This window comes from Octopus bimaculoides, chromosome 14 (genome assembly GCF_001194135.2).
Source record: "Octopus bimaculoides isolate UCB-OBI-ISO-001 chromosome 14, ASM119413v2, whole genome shotgun sequence".
Lineage (NCBI taxonomy): Eukaryota > Metazoa > Mollusca > Cephalopoda > Octopoda > Octopodidae > Octopus > Octopus bimaculoides.
This window is the reverse complement of record NC_068994.1, coordinates 47,995,856-48,019,997: the sequence shown is the minus strand read 5'-3', so window position 1 is coordinate 48,019,997 and position 24,142 is coordinate 47,995,856. Positions and strand designations below refer to the sequence as shown.

At 35.3% G+C, this 24,142-nt stretch overlaps 1 protein-coding gene across 3 annotated transcripts in view; it reads right to left on the bottom strand.

Annotated features, from left to right (window-relative positions):
- The window catches only part of LOC106876387 (LIM domain-binding protein 2), a 160,245-nt gene that overhangs the window by 11,047 nt on the left and 125,056 nt on the right, over positions 1-24,142 (bottom strand). The window contains exons 6-12 of one of the 3 annotated variants that reach the window (XM_014924904.2): positions 16,452-16,554; positions 13,576-13,748; positions 12,201-12,323; positions 10,332-10,412; positions 4,325-4,575; positions 2,934-2,959; positions 2,130-2,137 (exon numbers count right to left, since the gene is read on the bottom strand). In XM_014924904.2, coding sequence (XP_014780390.1) covers positions 2,130-2,137; positions 2,934-2,959; positions 4,325-4,575; positions 10,332-10,412; positions 12,201-12,323; positions 13,576-13,748; positions 16,452-16,554 — 765 coding nt within the window. The remainder of the gene's footprint in view (positions 1-2,129; positions 2,138-2,933; positions 2,960-4,324; positions 4,576-10,331; positions 10,413-12,200; positions 12,324-13,575; positions 13,749-16,451; positions 16,555-24,142) is intronic. The other 2 variants (XM_014924903.2, XM_014924902.2) reach the window with 2 other exon arrangements.

The window sequence follows — 24,142 nt, the reverse complement described above, 5'->3', positions numbered from 1 at the left end:
AAAAAAAAAAAAAAAAAAAAAAAAAAAAAAGCAAACAAGATAGCAAGACATTTAATAAATATAAAATTAATGAGAAGCGTGACAAGTTAAGTCAGAGATACTACCTTGCAGACAGAGTAAGAAGAAAAACCATTCAGCCATGGGTTGCTATGATGTGGACAAACACAAGAGATTCAAGATTGATAGACGATATACATACATGCATGTGTGAGAGTGCACACACAAACACACACTATAGTTTAGGCTGAGAGGAAATAGAAGCAAGATGAAGGACTAATCATAAAAAATTTGAATCAAAAGAAAATTTAGCAAGTCAATGAAGACAACTGGTGGTCTGCAGCAGCTAGGATTGATATGTTAGAAGGTAAAACGAAAGAGTTACATTAGTTTGCCATGTGGCAAAGTATGAACAATTAATGCCTAAAAATCGAGCTTTTCCCAATATTCTCTGATGAAGAATTCCATTTGAAACATTAGATAATTCTTCTCCACATGGAACTGATAAAACCTTTTTGATATACCTTTTGGTAGAAAACAAAAAACAAAAAGAAGCAGCCAAATATTACAATAATTAAACACCAAAGTCAAACTAATTAAGCCATAACCTACTTTAGTGATTTAATTTAAGAAACAATCAAAGAAATGGCCAAGCTAATTGTAATTATGTAGGAAGAGAATAAACAGAAACAGTGCAATCGATAGAATTATTATGGAATTTCAGTTAATCTGATAAGAATGAAAGATGTACTGCATGCACTGGTATAGTTGACTGCATGTTATAGTAAGGAACTACTTACTAAACTGATGGCTAAACCAAGTGAAGTTGTGGTATGCATGCTCTGTTAATTAGTATTATCAAATTGAGAGAATAAGGAGTATGGACAGTGATAACTCAGTGGGAGGAGACTGGGAAAAAAACAACAAAAAAACAACAGTCTATCACAGCTGAACTTGATGCAAAAACGATATCCCAATGTTAATGTTACATTTGCTGAGTTGAAGCAAATTAAAATGAAAATGTTTTGGTATCAATATACAAAGGCCAATCCAACATAATAAAAAATGAGCGGAAGATTTGAGCTAGTGTGAAAAGCTAACAAGGGGAACCAATGCACAGTTGCTTGACCTGCTAGCAACAAAAGCCAAATCTTCCTCAAATTACATTAAACCCCACCCCACAAAAATAAACAGAACATTTTGGATGCTATAGCCTTAAGTATATGTACAGTGGCTGGATTCCTCACAAAGAAAAATCTACCATGGATGGAATATCTTTGCTCGAGCTTGACCTGGGACTAGATAACAACACTATGTTATGAGAGTAGAGAATGTAGAAGGCAGAAGGAGGATGCTATGGGAAACGTTTGTATAGAACTGTTAGAAGACCAAGCTAATCTATCTGAACAAAGGGAGGAGAAAAAAAAAAAAACTAACAAAAAGAAAACCCCCCATTTATGATTATGAAACAAAATGGCCAGCATTTGAAATTCTGACTACATGATAGGCACGACATATTTTGTGAGCCCTTAAGGCAAGGCACATAACTCTGCTGATTGTTGTTGGCTTTGAGCCTGCATTATAAAAGATTATACAAGTTAATGGTGCTGCAACAATACAAAAAAATCCATGTTCTATGAAGAAACTGAAGTCTAATAATGATTGTATGATTATTCCGAGTTCAAATCTAACCAAAGCTGGCTTTCTTTACATGCTTACAAGGATGATAAAACAAGTATCAGTTGACAGAATATGTACTGCAGGGGAGGAAGCAGGGTGTTCAATATAAACCATCTAACCCTAGAAAGCAGAGCCTTAAACATGACCATGTATGAATGAATGAACCAATACAAGAATCTATAGTGAATTTCAAAGTTTTCCTGCATTCTGATATTTACATCAATCCTTAAAACACATGAAAAACTTTTATTAACCAGATTTCATTTGTTGCTTATCTAAGCTTAATGATGTCAGCTGATAAAACTGTGTACAATGTCTAAATGTACAGATCTTCAGTTGCCATAATTCCAAACCTCACATGTAGAAGATAGAAGAGGATGACAGAATGAAAGAGAACCAGAGAGACACAGGTATCGCTGGTTATACCAAACAATACCACCACACACACACACACCACCACCTATTCATTAACCAATCTCATCACTGGTACTGGCTTCCAGGCAAAAAACTGCAAGAAAGTCATACTCCAAATAGATGCCAAATATAAGTAGCTTTAATTGAGACTGCAACTTCAAATAACTGTTAGGAGGGTTTCATATAAAAGTAAGACATTTTTTTCTTTTTAAAAGGAATTGAACTTAGTACCTACCATGAATTCTAGCACCTTATTACTAAAAGTTAAAAAATATTAGAGAGGACCATTTACACAGAATTCAAATTACATGAATCCATACAGACTGTCATACCATCACCATTAGAGAGACGGACTCTATTTTGGTAAATATAATAGCATTATGTCTTTTTTTTTAACATGTACAATAGCTTACGTTACATTTATTTAACTATAATACACTTAACATTTTCAGGTGGCAAAAGATTTAGGAACAATTGGTAACAAACAAAATAAGTAGACTAGAGAGAGAGAGAGAGAGAGAGAGAGAGAGAGAGAGATTAAAGAGACAGATTAAAGAGACAGAAAGAAAGAAGGAAAATAAATACAAACCTTATCATTAAGATAGACTAAAAAAAAAAAAATCTCAAAGAAAATGATATTTTCTCTAAAATAAGATACAGACTTGCATTACATTATAAATTACAAACACGAATATTGCAACAAATCCAATTTGTATCTAAATGACAGCATCCACTCACACATAATTCCATTTGCATCCATAGTAAAAGTTCGATGTATGTTGTTAATTGAAGAAAAATTTTCAAGTTAGATAAAGAATTTTGAGTGAAGTACCACATTTAACTCATCTTTTTTTGCTCCCCCCCACCTCTCAATGTTTAGAGGTGTGTGTTTGTTTACAAAATCTTAATCCTATTTGAGCAGTTATTTTTACAGCTGGACATCTCTTGTATAGCACTAACTATTTGATAATGAAATTAGAAGTGAAGCCTGTTTTGTCAGTCAGTTGAACTGAAGCAAGTCGAGTTATGTGCCTTGCTCAAAAGCACAAGACAAAAATGGCTAGAAATTGTTTGTCTAGTATTTTAAAATCACGGCTATTGTTAACCTCCCCATTAAAATTGTTGTTCTGTTCTTCAAATGAAATTGAAACGACCCATTCCTAACATAGTGTTCTGCTCAAGGCAAGAATAGGATGAGAAACACTAGATAGTAAAAAGCAACAGACATAGAGAGTAATTAATAACCAGTAGATAGCTTGATATGCTTGTATTTAATAAACACAAATGCCACTAAAAGAAATTAGTGTTTTCTCAAAGAAAAACTGAAGAAAAGAGTTGACATGCAAAACTTTTTAAAATAAACTCTTCTTTTAAAACATAATTTCACTGCAGAAAGCAGAAGCACAGAACTGTTAAGTAAGAGGGTGGGGTTATGACTTGATGAAGGAGAAGTAATGAAGCTAGAAGTGGTGGTGGTGGGGAATGGTGAAATACAACCTCACAAGGGATGAGGAGTAATATGGGACATGGTCTGGGACGCATGACATAATGCAGGAGAAATAATGATATTACAACCAACTCCATTGTGAGTAGACAATTAACACAAACTCATTAGGGGATAATAAACGGAAGCACAATCTCAGTACCTGGCATGAGAAACATTGCAACATTAAAGCAGATTCTCCTGGGGGACAGAGGATGAAAGAAAACTTAGTGACATGCCCACACCCTTGTAGACAGGAAGAGAGATCTTCTAATTTAGTTGAAGGAAAGACTTTACTTCATCAAATGAGGGAGAGACTTCACTCAAGTAGTTGAGAAATAAAGAGATAGACAGAAAGAAGTGCTGCTGTTGGAAAGGTGGTTGTGGTTGATCTTATGACAAAGAAATATTTCAATTTTCAATAGTTAATATTTTTTAAAGGTTTGGATATAAATTTTTAATAATATTTTTTTGTGTGTCTTTCTCCTATTTTGTTATAAATGATAGCTGCTATTGTCTACATTGCCAACTCCTTTCTGTAGAATAGGTAGAAAAATATACTGTATATATGTGTATGTGTGTGTGTATACTGACACCAACACATATACATATACACGGAATACACAAAAAATTCAAATAAATATAAAGAAAAAAGAACAAACACAAAAACCACGTTAATGCATTACAAATAAAACCCAAGAGAAAACTTTAGAAATACTTATGTTTAAGATGAAGAGATAACAATAAAACGGAAGAGAATGTGCATTGCCATTAGTATTCGCAGTCCTGTACACAGCCAGCTGGAGCAGTGTTGGCCGGCTATACTTACGATGATGGTTGTGGTGAAAAGAAACAAAAGTTGGTATCTTGCCTTTACCTGGGGGCGCCACCATCCTCTGCCACTTCTGGAACAGTGTCGTCTTCAGGCAGTCGCGTGGATTCAGTCCGTAGGCTTTGTGACGGGACATCAACTCCTGCATTGGTTCAAGAATCACACACAGCTGTAAAAAAAAAAGATGGAAACTATGCAAAGTTATGTATGCAATGACCAAATGCTACAGAATTAACCCTTTAGCATTTAAACTGGCCATATCCAGCCAAAATATTCTACCTGTTTTATGTTCAAACTGGCCAGATCTGCCCTCTCACACCTACCCTACAATGTAATTTAAAAAAATTAACAGTCGCCTCATCAAAATTTAATAGCTACAAGATAATGCATGATTAATTCAAATCAATGTGAATAAAAAAAGCATTACTTTTGATAGAACAATGTAAATACTAGAGGGTTAAACCGGCCACAATCTGGCTCAAATATTCTATTTTATGCTCAAACCATTCAAATCTGGCCTTTCACACCTATCCTACAATCTCATTCTCAAGATAAACAATTACATTATTGAAATCTTAAAACTATGAGCTAATGCAGGATTGATTCAAAACAATGTGAATGAATAAGTCTTACATATGACACAATCTGAATGCTAAAGGGTTAAACATTTTTTTATTCCATGAATTAACCAAAAGAGTAAGAACAACACCTATGATTGTTAGAATGTTGAGGGGAAAGAGCAGAAGAAACCATTACTTGTGGGTTTATTCTCAGGCCTAACCGGAATATTTGTAATGTAGTGGATTCTGATATAGTTGTTTTGATGGACTTCTGCAGTTTCCATTAACTAAATTTTATTCATAAGGCTGAGATCAACCCAAAGCTATTGTAGGAGACAGCTCACAAAGCACAGTACAGTGGGATTAAATAAATTTACTACAATACTTTGCCATTATTGCAGGGGTTCCCCTTTCCACAAGTTATCTGGCGACTATGAAGCAACAAATACTGTTTCTAATTTAAGTAAAGGCCAGCAATTTTGAAGGGAGGGAGTTAGTTGATAACATGAACCCCAATATTTGTCTGGTACTTTATTTTATTGACTCTAAAAGGAGAAATGACAAAGCTGATCTCGGCAGGATTTGAACTCAGAACAGACAGACTGGGACAAATATACCAAGTTATTGTTTTTCTTTTTTGATGCTTAAACAATTTTGCTAGGGATGGGGGTGGGTCTCATCAATACCATTGAACCCCGTGCTTCAATGGTACTTTATTTTAGTGACCACCCAGGAAGATAAAAGGCAAAGTTGAGCTCAGCAGTAACAGAACTCAGAATGTAGGGTTGAAACAAATACTGCAGAGCATTTTGTTCGATGCTCTAATGATTCTGCTAGCTCACTGCCTAATAATAATAATAATGATGATGATGATGATGATGATTTCAAATTTTGGCACAAGGCCAGCAATTTTGGGGGAGTGGGTAAGTCGATTCCATTGGCCCCAGTGCTCAACTGGTATTTAATTTATTGACCCCGAAGGAATGAAAAGCAGTCGACCTCAGTGGAGTTTGAACTCAGAACATAAAGACAGACGAAATGCTGCTAAGCATTTTTCCTGGCATGCTAACGGTTCTGCCACCATGCTGCTTGAATTTTTTTTTACTATCAGAACAAGGCTTAAAATTTTCAGGGAAGGGGCCAGTTGATTACATTGACCCCCACCCCACTCAACTGGTACTTATTTCATCAACCCCAAAAGGATGAAAGGCAAAGTTGACCTAGCGGAATAATAATAATAATAATAATTTATCAGCATCAGTGATTTGAATTCAAAAGTTCAGAGGTCAATGAGTGCTAGTGAACTAATACTCAATCACTAACACCTCCATTGTATGAAGGAAATTAATTAAGGCATTGAGTTTACTTATAGTTGCTCAGTAGCATCACACGATTCCCTCACACTCAGTAGTGCCTTTAAATTGGGGACCATGACAACCCTAGGATAAACAGCACCATACACATATATTGATGATACTGATGATAATATATATATATAATAGATTATTGGGTTCCTCTGCAGTACCTTAGGCAAATGTGTTCCCCTATAACCTCAGGTTATCAAATGCTTTGTAAATGGAAACTTCAGAAGCCTGCTCTGTTGTGTTTGCATGTGTGTGTGCATTTGAATGTTTACATTCTGCATTCAGCTACAAATAAGTTATGTTTCTTGATGTCCTCTATCAACAAAATTGTCCCCTATCCCATCACTTTTGAAGAAGAGAGGAATGAAAAATTCCTTACTTGAAAAGCATGTTAAGGGTAGGCGATAATAAGGGCATACTGCTGTAAAACAATGCCTCCATAATATATATTTGTAGAGCAACCAGTCCTTGCAGGAACTAGTATAGTTCTAGCCAGGTATGTAATGCATGAGCAGATGGGATGAATTATAGATACAATGAAACATACTGAGTGGATGAAACACTGTTGAATTCAGTGCACATAATTTGAAGTGACAGTGGCTTAGAGAGAAGAATCTTTGGGAAACAACTTGGGAAATGTTTTAGCTCTATACAGTAAGACATATTTATACAAAGCCTATGTTTGTAAAAATGGCTTGAAATAGGGGTAATGAAATTTGCTAGGCAGGGTTGTTCATATAACAATCAATGTAATAATATTAAATACAGACCGTTTTGTAGAAGCTGTTAGTATCTTTAATTTGCAACATCTTTAAATTCCAGCATTGAAACTACAAATAAATTAGCATTTGATGGGAAGCATTGTGCACAGTCTTTAGTGACATGACAGTGCCAATAGTAATTTGTAACTTTATTACTAGATCACAAACATTGGAGGTGGGTAGAGTCAATTTAAGTTAACCCCAGTATAAACCCAAAAAGATGAAAAGCAATGTTGCTATGGTGAGATTTGAACTCAGAATGCAATAAAGACCTGACTAAATACTAAACACTGCTATCACTAATAACAACAGTTAGTTTTGACCTCAGTATATTACTGGATGCATGAAAGGCAGAGAGAACAGTAGCAAGGTTTGAATTTTAGAAAAAATAACTAAAAACCACAAAACATTTCCCAAAGCACACAACCACTTCAGTTTACTGCACCTAATAATAATAATATTAATTAGTAACGGGAGCTAGGGTTTCATATGAAAGTCCTGTGTGCTGATGACTTCTGTCATTTCAGAAGAAGCTATGCTCAGATGCAAGAAAGAAGTAGTTAGGAAGTATACAGGAGGTACATTGGGATCACAGGCAGAATAATAAAGAAGAAAATATTGGTACGTAGAAGATGCACCAGGGTAGTTAGCAGTAAGAACATCAGTGAAAGAAATTCTTTCAAGTATCAGGATGATTGCCCAGAACTGACATCTTCTCTTACCTAGGTGACCTAATTAGCAATGGAGGTGGATGCCCAGAAAGTAGAATAACCAGAGTAACAACAGTATGGAAAAAATTCAGGAGCCATTATTGCTGATATCAGCAAAAGGCTTCTCTCACTGAATGAAGGACAGATTATGAGATTATGAGGTGTTATGTTGCATGAAGTCTAGAAAGAAATGATGTGAGCTTGTTTGGCTGGATGAATTATGTTAGTGTCTATGAAAGATGAAGCACAGATGAGCTTAGGAAAAAAAGTGTATGAGAGGAATTAGATGTAGCATGTAAGAAGTGCCAGGTGATCTAGGTGGAAGAGCCCTGCTCTCAGGATACTGAACCTCGTGGAGGAAGCGACCCATGTGTTTTTCAAGTAAGAGGTTTTTATTCCATTTGTCTCAGGAATTGTCAACATGACTGCTTTTGCTCATGTGGTTTCATGCTTAGATGCCATACAATATAACCATCCACATGACAGGTTTCCATGCAGTCTGTCTACCAATTCCACTCACAAGGCATTGGTTGATAAAGGGCTGTAGTAGAAGACCCAAGGTGCCACAGAGCAGGATTGAACCTGAAACCACTTGAAGCAAACTTTTTGACCACACAACCATACAAATAAAAAGGTACCAGGCTGGAATTGATATGACTAACTAAAATCCTTGAAAGTATGACCCCAAATTGTCTGCAATCTAACAAGTGTTCTGCTTTTGCTGAGTCTTTTTGCTGTCTGGTTACTCATAGAAAAAACAAAAAACAAAAAAACCTCATCAATCTATCTCATCCTTCCCCATGATATGTAACTTTAATTACAAACACCCTTCTGTATAACAAGTAGGGAAGGTTGAGCAATAGAAATGCTTCTACAGCAAGGTTGTCTTAGTATTAATCACACAACAGTAAAGTAAAGAAATTAAAAAAAATTATTTTATTAATACTGTTAAATTGGAGCAAGCAGAGTTGTGTGCCATGACCAAGGGAACAAGCACAATGGCAATAGTAAGTGGTATTTTCCGACTTGTTTCAGTCATTTGACTGCAGCCATGCTGGAAACAAGATTAAAAAGATCTTTTTTTTTATGACAGCTATCATTTGAACAGGTACTTTAACCTCAAAGTCAATGCATCTCAGTGTTACTATTTACTGGCACTGAAAGTTGCTGAAAAACTGGTATTTAAATATATTAATTCTTCTCCATGCAGTCCTTTAAATTGCTGTTTCAGCCTCATTTAAAATTGTTTTTGTTCCCTAACTTAAATTATTAAACTCTTAAAAATATGGATTAAAAAAAACAAAACAAAACAAACGAAAAATGTCAGTTGTGTTGCCTTCCCTAATGGTGTAGCAATGGCCACAAGTGGAGCTCCAGGAATTTTTCGAAGGGAGGACACAAGATTTACAAGATCAGAAGGGAATATAATTCCCGAAGAAAAGGGTGTAATAACATTATCTAGAAGGGCACACTTCTTTCTTGGAGTGGGGTAGGGGTGTGTGGGGATGGGAAGAATCCCCTCCCCTCCAGATTTAGCAAGATGATAAAATCTCAAGTAATTATTCCCTTCACAGCACACACAAAAAAAGAACAGGCCAACAAAGGAGTTCCTTGTGCTTGCACAGTCTGATAGAAATAGCAAAATAAAGGACACATCATATGATGCAGTTCCTGATATACAAAAACACAGGATGGCCATGGCTGGAATGCCATTTTTCATAGGTCTGCTGTATTAGGATTGACCTTGGGCAAAACAACAATTAAATTACAGAACACATTTAAATTGTTAGCAAATGGATAGGTATAGATAGGTAGCATCCAGTCATGGAGGCAACAGCAGTAAATACAGAATGCCACAACAGTATTGCAAAAAGCATGCAGGGTGTGTCTATTGTCTCTTCAATTTTTAAAGCAAATCTTTGCTTTGTACAAAAAAGACAATAGTCAACTAAATCTTCATAATATTATGGTTAGTCCACAGTACTCTGTAAGGAGCATAGAGTCGGTTTCCTGGTTTCTCAGGCATATATATTCCTCCCTGGAATATATATGTTTGTCGCAGGATTACTCATTTTTACAAGCTGAGCGGCCCAGTGAAATGAAATGAAATGTTTTGCTCAAGATCACAGCACATCACCCAATCCAGGAATTGAAACCACAATCTCGCGATCATGAGTTCAACACCCTAACCACTAAGCCATACACCTCCGCTTATATTTATATATACATATGTTAAATACATATCATCAGATTTTATGCAGGCAGCATACATATTAATAATAGTTGTTCTTCACAATCTAAGGCTGACATGGAGGTGGAAGAGGCTCCAAAGCTGGTGCTATCAACTTCTTTAATGCTGACTGTCAAAATAAATATAGTTCTTGCCACTACTAGTACTAACTACAGCTACCACTTTTAATAAGGCCCTTACACTACAAGAAGTAAGTTGCAGCTCACCAATTTGTTAGACATATTTTTCTAATTCTGGTTACAAACAAAAGAAAAACAATTGTGTGGAGAAATTACTCACCCGTAAAAAGTTAAGTGTATAATTTGTCAGACCCTGTCTAGTAATATTTTTACTTAATTGTTCAACCATAGCAGGATCTTGCTGTAAGAGAAAGAAGAAAAAAGTCATTTTGCATATATAGTATATATGTACACATATATATATATGTAAATAAATAAAAACAGATGCTTACAGTTATACACATCTATCTATCTAAAATGGGAAGGGAAGTAAAAATTCCTTTAACAACTGTCACATTGCAACTGTGACCATATAATAGCATAAATAGATCCTGTGTTAAGTTTTTCAAAGGTACTGACCACATATGTCTGTTGAATATTCATGTTTTGTGTGTTTGTCACTCATACTCAAGAAACATTTAAATGTTTAAACTTGAAAAACTTTAAAAAGGAATTTATTTGAAAAATGTTTTAGCCATATTTTAAACATTAATTTGTATATAGATAGATAATCAAAGCAGTTAAGTATATAGTAGTATTTATAAACCAACAAAACAAGACAACCTAGAACAGCAAGGTCATAATTTTTAATCTCCTACATTTAACCACTTCTTTCTTATATAAAGTAATTCCTATGCAGATATGGGTTGGCCAAGTCTATAAATTTCAGATGTATCTTCACAACACTCTGTGGAGAACATATTTTTTACAGTTGGATGCTCTACAGGTAACCATTCAACCATGAAATAGGGTGTGCCAAACCGGAGCAAACAGAGTTATGTACCTTAGATGACCATCATATTGTTGTGAGTCATTGGACTGCTTCTTCAATGGGTTATTCCATTTTTTATTTGACTGTTATTATTCTAGCATATCAAACAACATTGAACAACCATGGACAAACTGCAGCCCATACTGAATGGAAAACCACCTTGAATTTTATTTGTAGTGTAGCTCATCAGATGATGAGCCATGCCCCTTACAGCCTGCTTATCAAAAGAGGTTGTCTATGCTTGACATAGAAGCTTCTTTATTGACTCGTTTGTACAGAAAATGATCAGAATAGTGTGGAGTAAGGTGTTTTACCTATCCTACACATTAAGCTTAATAAGTGGAATATTTAATGATGTAGAAGTATTCATCTAATTGAATTCGAAGATGACGATGGCAACAATGTGTCTGTGTCATCAGCTATCATGGCCATTTCTACAAGAAATCCAGAGTTAATAAACATGATAGGTAGCCCAACACATTAGTTACAACATTATCAAATACACTACAATAACGTCTGCATCATCATATGCTCAGACCATACTAAAATAGGTCTCCCATGCCAACTTAAAGGTTGGGGCTTAGCTCTAATGTTAATCTATATGAGAAATATAAATCTCTCTCAGGATAGAATATCAATCAATTTGCAAACACCATTTCAATATGATCAGAGAATGAAGTGCTCTGACCAGAAACACAATAAAATACTGCAGTGGATTTGAACTTATGACCGATAAGCAGGTAGTCCAATACCTTAATTATACAGTACTTGGCTATCTCATCTCATTATTATCACTACAGACATTGCATTGTGCTATACTACATGGCACAGAACCATCATTCATGATTTGTGTACACATGTGTTTATATCAAATATACATACAGTTTTCTATATGCTGGTGACATGTAAAAGCACTCAGCACACTCTGTAAAATGGTTGGCATTAGGAAGGGCATCCAGCTATAGAAACCATGTCAAAACAGACAATTGGATCCTGGTGCAGCTCTCCGAGCTGTCCAGCCTGTTCAAATACATACACACACACATATATATATATATATATATATGAGTGTGAGAGTGAGAAAGAGAAAGCAGAAGGGAGATATGCCAATAAGTTCATAGGAATAATGTGCCATTTTTATAAAATAAGAAACATTACCTGCATTGCTATTACACTTCTTGGAATTAATTCTCGATGTTGTCTGGTAGCAAAATGCCATGATCGAATTCTCATGAGGTCATCAAATGTAAATTCTAAAATCAATCTTCCTTCAGTGACTACCTGTAGAATTAGATAAAAGAGAGTTCATGACATCTTCCATTTTTATATCTGCACACGCACACCACACACAAACATTCATTAACTATTCTGATGCCAACCCATCTGAAACAACCCCTGGTTTCAAGATACATAACTGTTCATGTTTGAAAGTGTTGACAATAATCATAATTTTGTGACCACTTCCCCCCACAAAAAAAAAAAAAAAAAAAATCCACACTATTACCTAACCACAAATTCTTATATATAAGGTACAATGATAAATAACTCACACTTTCCCCATTGTGTTTGCAACATTATAAACAAAATTGATTTGATCCACCCATGAGCTGCATGCTACTTTTCATGAACATGGATTGCAGCTTTGTACTTACAAATAGACCAATTTGTGCTTTGAAATCGCCACTCCTGATTGACTATCTTCTCCTGGTTGTATGGAACTTTTGAGTATTATAATATTATTTTCACTTGCCTCCATGGATAACTTCAAAGCACTTCTAGCAACAAATCTGTGTATATGTAGGCAAGAAGTTTAGACAGCTTCTTTTGTTGACAGTCCCAGCTAATAAATTTTCTCTTGCTTACCCCTGACGTTTTAAACATCTAGACCATACAGACTTCCTAGGCAGTTATCAATATTCTTCTCAGCATTACATGGATGAAGTAAATCTCTTGTATGAAAAATTGGTCAAGCACAAGTCTAAATATTTCCCTCACAGGAGGAATCAAACTCAGCACTAAAAGCCAATGGATTGAGTTGATTTTACAATGAATGATTACTTTGGTGAATGAACCTGTTTGATGAGAGTTGAATGTCTGGGCCACAAACACAATACAATGTCAGGAGCCAAATGCAAACCACAGATCTCATCTTGTTAGCTAGTAAATATCTCACCAATTTTGGGCATGCTCATTGTCGCAAAGCAATAAGAAAGCTACATTGCTAGAAATAACAGCCAAATCTATCTCAAATCACACCCTTCCATGTTAAACAAAGAAATACATTTGATAATGTAATTCTTATTAAAAAAAACCCAAAACAAACACAAACCTATCTGTTTAATTAGGGCTGTCCTAGGGCCTAAGCATTAAAAAAAAAAAGCAACTTTCTCAACTCCCACTGTACATCCAAATAGGTTTTTCACAATACATTTAAGATACTCTATATTTTTGTATGTAGACACAAGCAGAAAAACAATTAAATGTCTAAGATGAGTTTTTGACAAATAAAATGTAAATTCAGTTTAGTCAGTACCTTAGTAAACATGGGTTTGCCATGATGGGTGATCATCATAGCCTGGTCACAGTCTAGTGAAATGGTTGTATTATGGAATGATTCTTTGGGATGTTTTAGTAAGTAGTAGAGATCTGTTATGCCACCTTCAAATATACTGCGAAAATAGCGAGGTATTAAAGTCCGTCCAATTGCTGAAATGGTGAAAAAAATAGAAAGAAAAAGAAAATCAGAAAAGGTTACTATGAGTTCAAGGTTAACAAATTCACAAAAGAGTCTAACTTGAGTTCTTTTCAGACTCTATTCCTAACCAATTTCAGAATGAATGTTAACGGACTGATTTGATCTCCAAATCCCTTCAGCTAGTCATGAATGAAACTTTACACTTCAACCACATGGCTCTGGACTTGATTTCATTGTGTGAAACTTCAGGCAAGTGTCTTCTGTAATAGCCTTGGTGCAACCAAAGACTTGTGAATGAAATTTGGTAGATGGAAATTTAGCTACAAAGTACTGGGGACATTATAATTGACTAAAACCCAGTCACTTGTTGTAATCCAATGACTGAAACCAGCTAAAAGAGTAAATGGAGTGAATAGCTAGAACAATCTAGAGCAGTAATTTACAGATGATTTGCTGAACGTTGTACTGTCATTATGATATTCCCCATTTTCTAAAGTAGTTTGACTCTGTCTAGTTTTCATCGAAAGTACACACACACACACACAATCTTCCGCTATAACTCTTACTATGAGCAGTGAGGTCATTCAATTTGTTTAAAAAGGCAGATAAATTCCTTTCAGATCACGCTCTATTGTCATAAAAAATGAAAGGACTCATATACACTGAGTGAATAGAAGGTGGGGTAATATAACTGGAACATCTTTGGTCATAAATCTGCTTGGTTCAAAGTTGACCCAAAGCTAAACAATGCAGGCAATGCATTTGAAATAATCCCTCTGCCCTACTGTTGAAATAAATGGTATTTCAGTAGTGAGGGCCATAAGCCAGGTTAATAAAGTGCTTAACAACCATGTTATAAATTAACATGTTTAATACAAAACAGTCTAGTTAATGTAATGCATTGAATTGTGGTGAGGAAATGGGTAATGTGAGAGAAAGAGCTAAGATGTACATTAAGAAGTTCAACTGATCTGTTAGGAACATTTGAATTACTATGTGTGTGTGTGTGTAAAAAAGAGAGGGGTCAAATGTAACATGGAGTATCATAAAACTATGGAAGCTCACTTCATTACAAAGTTTAAGTTTACACTCAACTGTCAAAATGATCTGGGCTTATCTCTGACTTCAGAAAACAATAAAATATGAACCACAACCATTACATGTAGATCTTACAAAGAAAAAAAAAAAAAAATCTAATTGCTAAACATTTATATAGAAAGACATGGGAAACATTTAAAAATATAGAAAACCTTACACACATCTACACATTCACTTGACAAACACTTTTGAAGTTAAGACTTAGGTCATGTTATTAAATCCACTTATTAAATCATATATAGAATGATATGGTTGAGTAGATATTGTAGTGGTTTGTCAGCTTATATCAGAGGAATGCAAATTCACTGTTCCCCTGGACAGAAGAATTTTTCACTGCCCCAGTTCACATACATATAATTATACAAACACCACCACTACTGCGGAGCAGTATTGTCAATGAAACAGCCCAGATGGGAGAATATGTGTATAGGAATGTTGAATTATTAAATCAACAAGATACTACTATACTGTGAGAATCACTGTCCAGATGGGTGAATATATAAATTGCAAGATACTCTATTGTAAGAAAACAAAGTACCAGAAGGACGGAGAAAGCAAAGAAAATGAATTTGACTATTTTCCATCTTTCCACTCACTAATTGCCACACAATTTAACTCCCACCCCCAACTCTTGTACCAGCCACATTGTTTCATAAACCCACAATGTAGATATAAAGCTTCTCAATTTGCAACGAAGTTGACTCAGCTAGGAGACAGGGTAGCCACTATAGTATAAAAGGGGACTGCTGTATTTTGAAGACAAGAGACACAAGGTTCCTTATATCACAAAGGAAGGCAACCTGTCTAGGAGAAGAGTAATAGTAGTACTGCTAAAGTAATAAGAGGCAGTATGAACAAGAATCATGCTGGAATTGAGAAGAAAGGTTGTCTGTAAAGAGGTTCAAACTTGAAATGCAAAAAAATTTAATGAAATATAGCAAGGCATTTTATGCAATATTTTATATCAATTTTTCCATCCACTGTGCTCAGTATTATTACACACTAATGTATGATACTACAATGAGTTAACATTTTTTCAGTGACTTTTATTGGTTTGGTTTAGAGAAAGGAGCAGTGCCCATAGCTTTTGGAAGTACTCTGAGATCAATGAAACTGATGCAGTTAATAATTCTTCTTCTTGAATAAAGCAACAAGCTGGCAGAACTGCTAGCATGCTGAGCAAAATGCTTAGTGGCATTTCATCTGTCTTTATATTCTGAGTTCAGATTCCGCCAGAGTTGACGTTGCCTTTCATCCTTTTGGGAGTTGATAAAATAAGTACCAGTTGAGCACTGGGGTCAATAAAAATCGACTTATCTCCCCATCAAACTTGCTAGCTTTGTACCAAAATTTGAAACTAATATTCTTCTTGAAGGTAGGACTGGATGTAGTGGTTAGTGCAGGGTGGACAGTGCATGGGTGAGATTAAATTGCCTGAGTGGAAGTGACAGGAGACTAGCAAGCTCTGAAGAGAAGGAGCAACTGTAATAGTCTAATCCTTAAACATTCATATAAAGATACAAAGGAGACTTTTCAAAATATAGATTAATAAAAATTTAAAAAAAAACAAAAAAACTAAAGAGCAGAGAGAAGAGACAAAATTATAGGATACTCACTGTATCGTTTTAGACCATCTTCTAAACAGAATGTTAAAGTTAATGTTGCATCATCTTCAAAGAATTCTGTTGCAAAGGCATCCCACCAAAGATTATCACTTTCCTGTGAGATAATAAAGAGAGAGAGAATAAATTTAATGTGTCAAAAACAAACTGAATATTGCTTCAATATATTTCTATGTAAGAGTTGTACAAGACAAAATCAGTAAAGTGCCAGATAACAAGACACTCAGCTTTAAAAAGAATGGCTCTGTAAAATTATTGGAATTATTATTATGAAAAAATTTGAAATTTAATAAGAGTTATTTCTAATATTATGAATGTTGAATAGACCTAGATACAAGAAGTCTAAAAATAAAGATGGGGAGGGTTTTTTTTACAATTCAGTACATTTAATCATTCATTTGTTGGATCATGGCTGATCTGAGAATTAAGCAACAAACCAATCAGAGATGGTGTTTCATCACAGACCAAAGGCAATACATTAGATTTTAATTACTTAACATAAGATTGATTTCCTAGAGGTGGTGGTTGTTTTTTTATACCCTTCCACAGATCAACTTTGATCCACAGACTCGTATGCACACCTGTATTTTTTAATTTTTTATTATTATTAAAGATAGCAAGGTGTGAAATTTGGCTAGTGTTTCTAGCAGATCAAATGAGATCATAGACAATCCCTCAAAGTCCCATTTTTCCAGAGAGAGGAAAAGTGTGTTGGTGAAGACATTAGTAGGCCCACAATGCAAATGCTTGTTTTTTTGGTCCCCACACTCAGCCAATGTCAAGAGGAAAACAAAGAACAAGTGAAGAGTAATCAATCCTAGTATTTGAATGGTATTTTGCTTATTGATCTCCAGAGGGATGTAAGGTGGAGTGAACTCATAGTACAGAGAGCAGAAAAAAAAAAGCAAAGCATTCTAGCTGATTCTCTTATGAATTCACTACCTCCATGTGGGGGTGGTGCAATAGTGGTGAAGAGTCACCCAACCCCAGCATAGTGTATTAGTAATACCTTATGCAATTTACTAAGGACAGGTGAAAGGTCGACACCTGACCAGATTTGAAATCAGAATGTAACGGCACAAACAAAATGCTCTATAAAGCATTTAAATTAGATGGCCACTAACAATAACATGCTACAGTGCCGAGGGTTTTTTTCTATTTTTTTCCTTGCCCCATCCCCAGAGAAAAATCTGAATTCTAATTAAAAGGAATGTACTAAATGGCACCTGTAAATTTCCCTGCCCCTGACACCTATTCATGATTGATTTCTTACACTGGCATAAATGAAAGTGTGGTTGTATGGTTGTTAAGAACACTACTTCTGAACTATGTGAGTCCAGGTTTAATTCTGCTGCAGAACACCTTGGACAAGTGTCTTTTATCATAGCCTCAGGTTGATCAATAACTTCGTGAGTAGAATTTAGTAGATGGAAGTGTGTGAGTGAGTGAGTGAGTGAGTGGGTGAGAGAGAGAGAGAGAGAGTGAGAGATCAAAAGATAAAAATATTGAGTAAATAGAAAAACAGGTGGTGCTTTATTTTCATAAATATAAAGTACCAGATGAATTGCCCATTGAAAACACGTGACTGGTGATGTTGGGAGTGATGAAGGCAGGAAATCATAGTCAAATCCACAATGTAAAAGAATGAAACTTAATGTTGTAGGACATTCAACCCTTTTGATGTCAGGCCTTTGACATCAGTTTAATAAACCAATACACAGTTCATTTACTGAACTCCTCCAAATTCAGTTATTTTCAAAATTACTTGAAACACACAGCCAGTGTGATGTATTATATTAGAAATATAATCATACAAGTCATAACTGGTAAATGTACTGTTTCAGCTAAGTAAAAATTTGCATACTACATTTAAGAATATAGCCATAAAACGATTTTAAAATATTCACATACACAGCCCTCTGAGATTTTGTAAATGTATTAGATTTGCCCTCTTTTTGTTTTCTTTTTGAAACTCTCCTCCCTGTAAAACAAGTCTTAAAATACTGAAACTCATCTTCAGACAGCACGCTGAAGCATGCACATAGATGAGCATGTGGGTCTGTATAATGTGTGTGTGTGTGTGTGTGTGTGTTATACACATATGCACATGTCATTTATTTATTATCGTACAAGTTTGCAGGACATTCACTGGGACAGAACTCAAAAGCCCTTATTTATTTCCAGTATTTAACCACTTATTTCATAGAAAATCTGCATATCTAAAGAGACATGTAAACTCAATCATAGCACATGTGCACATGTCAAAATAATACAGCACAAACAGGAAAAACTATTGAAAATGTGTTTCACTAATTTTTGTTTTAATCTAAAACTCTGCATTTCAAGCCACTGATCCATCAGTATAAATAATAACTCACTGAAAATTATTCAAACTTTGATAATTTTGTCTTTTTTGAAGGCAATGTACATTCAGGATAGTGTTATCTAACATTTTCTTCTTTCTAAGAGAGTGGGATGCGATTTGAGGGAGATTCAGTTGCTATTTTTAGCAGGCTGAACAGTTGCATAGAGGACCCTAATGAGATTGACTAACACAGCTCAGGTCACAGATACTTAGATGAAGGGAAATTTATATGCTTTTAGAACAAGGGCAATACATGAACACACATACACACAGTGTCTATCCTACCAAACCATGAAAACAGTTTAGCTCTGCAAGTATTTATGGATCAACAACCTTATTAACCAGGTGAATAGTCTTACAAATCTAGGTTTTCAACAGGTTTTACCAGTTTAAAAGAACTCATGCAAAAACCTAGTAGAGAACCTGCTCCCTGGTCTTTGAGAGTGGAGTCAGTAGCGATACTTAGGTATGGAGAAGACTGACTACCAGTGACTATTAGTACTTGTTCAGGGACCTTTTGCTTTTTGTAGGCGTGTGAGGAGATAGTGACACTATAGAAGCTGGACAATTAAAGAAAAAGACATAGAAATGAGAAAGAATTGATAGAGACACACGTGTATATATATATATATATATATATATATATATATATATATATATATATATATATATATACAGAGAGAGAGAGAGAGAGAGAGATACCGTAGCAAGTTATAATGAAAATATAAAAAAAAATCCTTCAGAGTCACTTCCCTTGAATAAAAAAATAAAATAACCTTTCTTCGAGATAAACAAGCCATGTCACTTGTCAGTTTTTACTAAGCAAAATAAAAATAAATAAATAAAATTTTCCATTGATGTTCTGGTGAATCAAAATTGACAGATAAGGAAGGAAGCCTTATCTATAACTAAGATATTAAGAACATGCTAAATGAAAAATCCAACTCATTGAGCGGGTGTGGGAGCTGATTATACGCACATACATATATACAAGTGCTGTGAAGCCTCATACAAAACTCCATGGCATGTTCAAAATGGAGGCTACGTAAGCCAGTGTGGGAGATTCTATGATGCTACCTGGCTTACCAGCTAAATATAATCAAGCCAAAACTAAACATAAAAAATAAATAAATAAATAAAACCCTCAATGCTTTTTTGAAAAGCGGGCTATGTTCTACCTAGTTTTTACTTTCACTTTTTTCCCAGTGCCAGGTCACAAAACAAGAAGGTTGACCACATCTAGAAGCACTAACCAGAAAAATATAGTGTGATTCAGACCAAGTAGCTGGATATCGGTTTATTTACATACGTAGAACTGGGGAATTTGTAGGGGAATTGCTGCTTCCCTCCACATTATTCAAATGGCCTGTTTCCGCGCATCTTTTCAAGTGGAAGTGACCACCACAATATTGCTACTAGTTAAGTTCGAATGTCTAATCACTCAGATGCGCCAATAACTTTTGATCGTTATTAAATAATTTATACAAAACACAAGGAACTTCCTTGTTTGCGTTTGCGCTTCTTTGAAATTTACATATTCAACCACACACACACACACACACAGGGTAGCATACAGAAAGATCACTACGCAGTGAATTCTGCAGAATCAAGCATCATGTGCAACTCCTATATATGCATGAACACATAACACATTTGGAAATGGAAACGAGGAGAAAAAATTGCTACGGTTGAGTGCGTTTGTGCAAAGTCAATGGTTCGTTCCATAGCTATGTGCGTGCGCACACGCAGATGTAGCGACCATGGAATGAATATAAAGTTAAAAGAAAGTCTTTTGAGTTTTAAGTTCTTTGGTGGGACAAGGAGTAATAGAAAAATTAGTTTTAACCTGTGCCAGGTCATGTTGAAGTTGTATAAGAAACGGCAATGTTGTTGTGTGCGTGTACACACAAACACGTGTAGTCACGGTCATGTGGTTAACAAGTTCGCTTCTTAATAATGGGGTTTTGTGTTCAGTCTCATTGCATGATACCCTGGGTACATGTGTTCTGTGATGCCCAGGGACTGACAAAAGCCTTATAAGTGGATTTTATAGATGGAAACTGAAAGAAGCCCATTATACATCAGTCTGAGTTTGTTTACTTTTGCACTCCCACCAAAAGTCGCACAGCTATGGGTGGTGAAGTTGCTACCACTTCCTCTATCAACAGGTCGGCTGTTGGCTTTGTACTTTTGATGATGTGTGGAATAAGATATCTCTTATTTTGTAAAACAGGTATGGTTTAGTAACAAGGACATTCGGCTAGAAAAGAATGCCTCACAACAACATATCTGTGCAACCCATCACAGCATGGAAAAATGGATGTAAAAACGAATGAATAATAATAATAACACACACACACATTATTCCTCCATTTAATACCTGTTTATACACCTTAGCAGAACGACTGGCAATAATGCCAGCACCATAACCATTTTGCTTAAGCAAGGAATACCAACATTTACAAGCGCACGCCCACCTCCTCAAAGGGCTTCATTCAGCTTCTGCCTGCTCTAAGATTACAGGGAAGGCACACAAGGTACTGTGCAGTGGTACCAAACTCCAAAGCATGTCTTTGCAAAGCAAACTTCTTAACTGCAACTTTTGTGCATTTATATATATCTACACATACACATACGTAAGTGCATATATAAACGCGCACACACATATACACCTATTGCACAAATAGTCTTTTGCAGTTTCGATAGTTTAAGTCATACAAGAAACAAAGAACTACGATTTAGTGCCTCAGATAGAAATGGAATGCTGGCAAGCTGGAAACCAGAAGAATGACAAATACTTAAATGTTAGAAATAAAAATGAGAAGAAAAAAAATCAAACTAGGAAGGAAAAAACAAAAACAAAAACAAAACAAAATCCAAAATAAAAAGAACCAAATCTAAAATTAAACTATGATAATAATGATGCCTGATAGCTAATGTCATTGACCCCAGTGTTAGACTTGCACTTTATATTATTGATGGCAGAGGGATGTGCTTTTTGATTTAGGCACAATGCCAGCATTTTTGAGGAGAGGAGTGTTAGTCAATATTGTCAACTCGGTACTAAACTGGCATTCTATTTTATTGACCCTGGAAGGATGAAATGCAAAGCTGATCTCAGTGGAATTTGAACTCAGAATATAATTTTAGGTGCACTGCTAGCAATTTTGGTATGCAAGCACTGGCACTAGTACTTGACTGCTATCCTATTTCAACCCTTTTACTGCAAAAATCAGACGTACCCACTTAAAATTTCTTTACCCTTAACTGCAGGAGAGCAGCTTTAAATATAAATCTATTTTATGTTTGAAACTATTTTTTGTAGATATTTAACATCATTACGGGAACAACTATGAAATTTTGTAGTTAAAGGGTTAAGGACTATGAAGGGATGAAATGGAAAGTTGGTTGGCCACAGTAGAATTTGAACTCAAAATATAAAAGAGCCAGAATGAATGCTACAAAGGCATTTTGTCTGATGCTTAAACAATCCTGTCCAGCCAAATTATATACATACATATCTATATCTATCTAACTATATATTATATAAAGCTGTCTATTTTATTTTAGGTTTTATTTTCTCAAGAAGCAATAACAAATTCATAAAATTTCTGTGCTATTTCAAAATTGTGGCTATTCAAAAATGCACCTTAACAAAAAAAAAAAAAAAAAAAAAAAAGAAAAGAAAAGAAAATCTTTGAGAAGACATCAATAAATAAATGGATGATTAAATATAATAAAATTATACGAAAATCTAAAATAAAATATACCCCTTCACTGCTTCCAATATTAATTGAAATCTATGTTACAAGCATAAAATTTGAGAAAAATATAAAAGAAAATAAATTATGAAAATTCTATTTATTTATTTTTTTTTAAAAGAAATAATAGCATTATCTGATATACCAACAGACACCTGTCCTAGTTTTTCGAAAATCTGGATGACACCAAGGTCTAGGAATGTTGCCATGACAACTAGACCTCTTTATTGATTCTGTAGGCTACCCAACTAAAGCAAGGCAAGGAAGCCAAGTAGCAGTATATGGCAAGCCACTGCCACTACTGCAGAGAGAGAGAGAGAGAGTGAGTGCGTGTGTGTGCACACGTATGGTGCTTGCTGCCAATACTTACTGCTTTCTGAAACAGCAGACAAGACAGCAGCGGCGGCGGCGACAGAACAGCAGCAATGGTTGTAGTCATGGACGACTTAACAACTACAGAGCTGCTGATGGTGGTGGAGGTGGTGGTGCTGCTGCTGATGGTAGAGGTTAGTGGTGTTGTTACTGATGATGGTAATGGCGGTGGTGCTGCTGCTACTACTGCTACTGTATGTTCAAGCAGTCCTCAAAGAGGAAGTAATATTACCTTAAAACTTTTATTCAGGAACCAAACAAGACACATTCATTCTACCTCCAGCCCTTTAATTTAAGACATTTTTGAAGCATCACAGAAGAACACCAAAATTTCCTTTGATATACATTTGTTAAATTCTCCTTTTGTGAAAGAAAATGAAACTGTTTAAGGATGAATTTCTCCATGTAGCAGCAAACACTTGAATAGTGTTGGGGAGAGGGAGCTGGGCAAGTGAAAGTATTTGATATGCCAAAGAAACAGAGAGGGGGCGGGGAGCTGTGTATGTGTGTATGCGAGCGCGCGTGCGTGTGTGTGTGTGTGTGTGTGTGTGTGTGTGTGTGTGTGTGTGTGTGTGTGTGTGTGTGTGTGTGTGTGTGTGTGTGTGTGTGTGTGTGTGTATATATATATATATGTAACATACACAAATCTTTTTAATAAAGGACATGTATGGTAGGTTGTGATCCCATGGCATTTCTGGAGGTATTAAAGGAGACAAAACTCAGCACACTGCCAAAAGAGCAGACAAAATTTGTTAAACCATGGTGAAAAGCACTAGTGTTTTCATTTAACTCACCACAAAGCCTTGATTGTATCTTAGTGAGAAGTTGTGGCATTCAAGAATATAACTGAGAACGTTAATGGCCAAATTAAGAGAACTGGTTTAGAAAAAGAATTAAATTTCTAAATCCATTTAATAATGGTTTCAAATTTTGTCACATGGCTAACAATCTCAGGTGGGGATGAAAGTCAAATCCATTTAATTATAGTTTCTTTTATTGTCCCAAGGGTGAATGATTGAAGGATTTTTATGAAGTACAAAACTGTGGGTTGTTGTGTGTTTATTTCAAGTGTGTAAGAAAAAATAAAAATGAAAACAAAATACAATGACATGAAATATATTGTACATGTATTCCAATAGAGAGACAGGCACCTTAGGCCAAATCCATTGAATAGTAATGATTTCTAA